The sequence below is a fragment of the Microtus ochrogaster genome, linkage group LG8 (assembly GCF_000317375.1).
Source record: "Microtus ochrogaster isolate Prairie Vole_2 linkage group LG8, MicOch1.0, whole genome shotgun sequence".
In the NCBI taxonomy this organism is placed as follows: Eukaryota; Metazoa; Chordata; class Mammalia; order Rodentia; family Cricetidae; genus Microtus; species Microtus ochrogaster.
In genome coordinates, this window is record NC_022033.1 from 22,287,237 (window position 1) to 22,291,338 (window position 4,102).

Below are 4,102 nucleotides of genomic sequence, written 5' to 3' on the forward strand. Positions count from 1 at the left end.
AAAAAAAAAAAAAAAAAAAAAAAAAAAAAAAAAGAGAGAGAGAGAAATGGAAGAATAGGCAGAAATCACGAGTGTACAGCTCAGTGAATTGTTATAGTGTAACTGTACCCAGCATCCAGGTCAAGGGTAGAACAAGAGCTGAGGACGTAAGTCAGCTGGTAGAGTGACTAACATTCATGACCTCTGTGCTCAGTTCACAGTGGCACATAAACCAGGTGTGGTGTCTCATGCCAGTAGTCCTAGCACTTGGGAAGTGGAAGCAGGAGGATCAGAAGGTTACCTTCAGCTACATAGTGCACCTGAGGCCAGTCTGGGCTACAGGAGACTGTCCTACAGTAAAACAGCACATTCCCAAGATCGCAGAAGTCTTGCTGTATAGTGGTGGCACATGCCTTTAATCCCTGAATTCAGGAGGCAAAGGCAGGAAGATCTCTTTGAGTTCAAGGCCTGCCTGGTCTACAAAGCCAGTTCTAGGACAGCTAGGAGTGTCACACAGAGAAACAGAAGCAAAACAAAACAAAAAGATTGCAAAAGTCTCTTTGATTCCCTTTCGTCACCACCCACACCAAGGTTAACAAAGCTTTATCTGTGTCCTATAGATTCTTTTGCCCTTCAAACACCCATTGTGCAGTCTCTTGTGCTCGTCCTCTGTCATTCAGCCTTGCTTGAGAGATTTAATAAATCTGTTCTTTGTAGTGATGTGAGCTGAGAGACTCACAGCTCTCCTCTCGGGGGCAGAGGCCTCAGAGAGACACGATGCTCCACTCTTGCGGGCAGAGGCGAGAGCTCTGCTCTCTGAGGCAGACGTGATTCAGCTCCGACCCAGGATGGACGTAGGCTAGAATCTCCCTGGTAAGCTACCTTGTGGGCTACAGCAGATTATTAGAGATGGGCTAGTCCAGGTGCGAGAGTTATCCTAAAAGAGGCTAGATAGAAATGGGCCAAGCAGTGCTTAAAAGAATACAGTGTCCGTGTAATTATTTCGGGGCATAAGCTAGCCAGGCGGCCGGGGTGCGGCTGGGGTGCGGCTGGGGTGCTGGGGACGCAGCCCCACCGCTCACATTACTACAGTGATGGTTGACTAATTCTCATATAATATTTACTTTTTTGGTCCTGGGGCTTAAGTGCATAGTATTTCGTTATATGGCCATGCCTTGATTCATAAGCTCTTCTGCTGGTTTGGGGTGTGTCTCCTTGGTGGCCTTACCCGACACTGCTCCCCATCCTTCCTGACACTGGGGTGTTTTGCTTCTGGTGAGTGACATTTTCATTGTGGTTCTTGGTTCTGGCTTTTTTTTTTTTTTTTTTTTTTTTTGGTTTTTCGAGACAGGGTTTCTCTGTAGCTTTAGAGGTTGTCCTGGAACTAGCTCTTGTAGACCAGGCTGGCCTCGAACTCACAGAGATTCACCTACCTCTGCCTCCTGAGTGCTGGTTCTGGCTTTTTTATGTTAAATTCCTTTTTGTTTTCTTTCCTTTGTAAGACTATGAGCTCCCAGAGGACACAGACTGACTTCTATCCCAAAACTTGTATGAGGGCCAGTTTATCTTGAGCATTTATTGGAGCTCAGATAAATGAAGCGTGTGTCTGTGGTATCTATGTGGTCAAAGATGATGGGGGTGGGTGATTAAACATTGTGCAAAGGAGGATTTGTTTCAGCAACTGTTTACGTGTCTCCCATGTGCCACGCGCTGATGAGAGGTGCAGTTCTTACCATCTTGTGTTTTTTTTGACTGTGGTGATGGAAAAAAAAACAAATACGTGAATATTTAATTGAGCATATAATGAGTACCATGGAGGAGGTGACTTGGCTACTGTTTGGAGAGAATAATGGGTTGTGAAGGAGTGGTTTTTGATAAGGTAGTTAGGGAAGGCCTCTTCAAGGACTGGGGTGAAGCTCAGTTGGTGCTTGTCCATCGTGTCCCAAGTTCTGCATTGGATCCCAGCACCTCAGGAAGTTGGGCACTGTCCTTTCAGCTCCTGGGAGGTGGAAGCTGGAGGAACCAAGATTTTCCTCCGCTACAGAGTGGTGCAGGGGAAGCCTAGACCACATGAGACCCTGCCTCAGAACAAAACAAAAGGAAACTAGTCAAGAAAACAAAAACCAAAAGAAGAGAGAGAAGGTCTCTTTGAGAAAGTAATACTTGAGCTGTTTTGGGCAATTTTGTTTGTTGCTGTCTCTTCAGTTTGAAAAGATAAAAAATCGAGGTGTTCAAAGGCCCTTTTGAAAGAAGCAAAGGCAAGGAGGGTGGCCTGCAAAGTACTTGTGTGTTTATGGATGAGCAGGGGGTGGGAAGGCTGGGTGTTGCCCTGGTGCTTCGCAGTTGAGTGAAGTACGGTGGAGGGAAATATGACAACTGTGGAGCTCTGGGCACAGAGAAAGGTGTCTGAGCTAACACCAGCAGAGAGGCCCAGCACACTCACTCAGGCTACGCGGCATTCTTGGAGGCAGTTTAAGTGCTTTGTGTTCTAGATGGGCCATTACGCTGATGTATGTGATGTCATGGGAGGTGTCCTGTGTTTAGTCTGTATTTCACAAAGCCTGCTTGGTACTTGAGAATCAAAGCATAAGTGTCCCGGGACTGCAGAGGAGTTCTGACTAATCGTTTAATGTCCTTGTTTGGAAAGAAATACGGACAGTACCATTCCACAATGAGGAACTATTTTTCCTTTATTAAGATGAAACAGTAAAATCATTGTTAATTTCATCTATCCCTCCTCTTTTTGGAATAAACCAGAATTGAAGGACTAACTCTCTGTCCTGAGACTGTCCTGGGTAGAACTCACTCTGTAGACCAGATTGGCCTCAAACTCAGATCCACGCGCCTTTGTCTCCTCAGTGCTGGGATTAAGTTAAAGTCACGTGCCTTCATGCCCAGCTCCTACCCCCTCCCTTTTAGTTAATTTAAGACAATTTAAAAATTACTGGGAATTTGTACACTGAATTCCCAAACTTACCCATAATTCTTTCTTCCTTCCCCTCCTTGCCCACCCTCTTTTCTGGTATAGGAGATCAGACCCAAGGTCTTGTCCATGTTAGGCAAAGTGTTCTACTGTTGAGTTACATCCCTAATCTGCTGCCCACAATTCCAATTTAACCAAATAACCCTTCATTTCTGTTTGTTACGTCCTAGATTTACCCACATCATTCATGTTCTATTTGTGATTTTACCTGTTTTTAAAGTTAAAATTTTTTTAAAATACTGTTTTTCTTGTTAATCGCTAGTATAAACTATGGACTTTGGGTGGATAGGGTCATTCTAATAAATTAGTGTTTTGTGGGGGGGGGGATGCTGACGTGGCAGAGGCTGTGTGTGGAAAAGGGGGATAGTGTGTATGGGAACCCTGTGCTTTCTGCTTAAACCAGGTGTGGTGGCCTTTGTCTCTAATCCCAGGACAGAGAGGCAGGCAGATTCCACTTAGTTCAAGGCCAGGACAACCAGAATGCGTAGTGAGACCCTGTCTCAATAACAGCAAAATACTGTAATCTCAGCACTTGGGAAGCAGAGGCAGGAAGATTCAGGTGATATTTCTAGGGCTGAATCCTTTTATTTCTTCAAGAATTAATGAATTTGGGGGTTTTATTTTGTTTGGGACTGTCTCTCCCTGTGTTCTGGACTGGTACTGAACTCATAGCAGTTCTCCTGCCTCAGCCTTCCAGAGATTGCACGTGTGAGCCATTACATCCAGCTTCATGTATTTAATAGATATTCATGTATTTAATAGATATTTGTTGAGCACCTGCCGTGTACCAGACACCACTCTGACTGCTGGTCTTCGGTCCTCTCGGTGGTCTTTCAGTGGTAGCTAGACAGGCGAGGTTGGGTCAAACCGCCAGAGCAAGCAGCTCCCGTTGGGCTAGCTTTGATATGCAATGCTCAATGTCACTACATCTGTCTGTTCCTCCTCCAGAGCCCACAGATGAGCCCGTCTCGAATCTGGGTAGAACCAGAACAAACTGCTGGGGTGGGCACACAACAGAGTCGGAAATACCACATCACAAGTAAGGTGAGTGCGTGCTCTGCTGTAGCCTGGCTTACGTGAGTGTACAGTGAGTGTGTGCTCTGCTGTAGCCTGGCTTACGTGAGTGTACAGTGAGTGTGT

General features: G+C 45.6%; 1 protein-coding gene across 3 annotated transcripts in view; it reads left to right on the forward strand.

Moving 5' to 3' along the window:
• Positions 1-4,102, forward strand: part of LOC101996723 (ubiquinol-cytochrome-c reductase complex assembly factor 1) — an 87,876-nt gene that overhangs the window by 10,829 nt on the left and 72,945 nt on the right. For 2 of the 3 annotated variants that reach the window (XM_005363066.3, XM_026787177.1), the window contains one exon: positions 3,911-4,006. In XM_005363066.3, coding sequence (XP_005363123.1) covers positions 3,911-4,006 — 96 coding nt within the window. Of the gene's footprint in view, positions 1-3,910; positions 4,007-4,102 lie in introns of those variants that run through there. The other variant, XM_026787178.1, reaches the window with a different exon arrangement.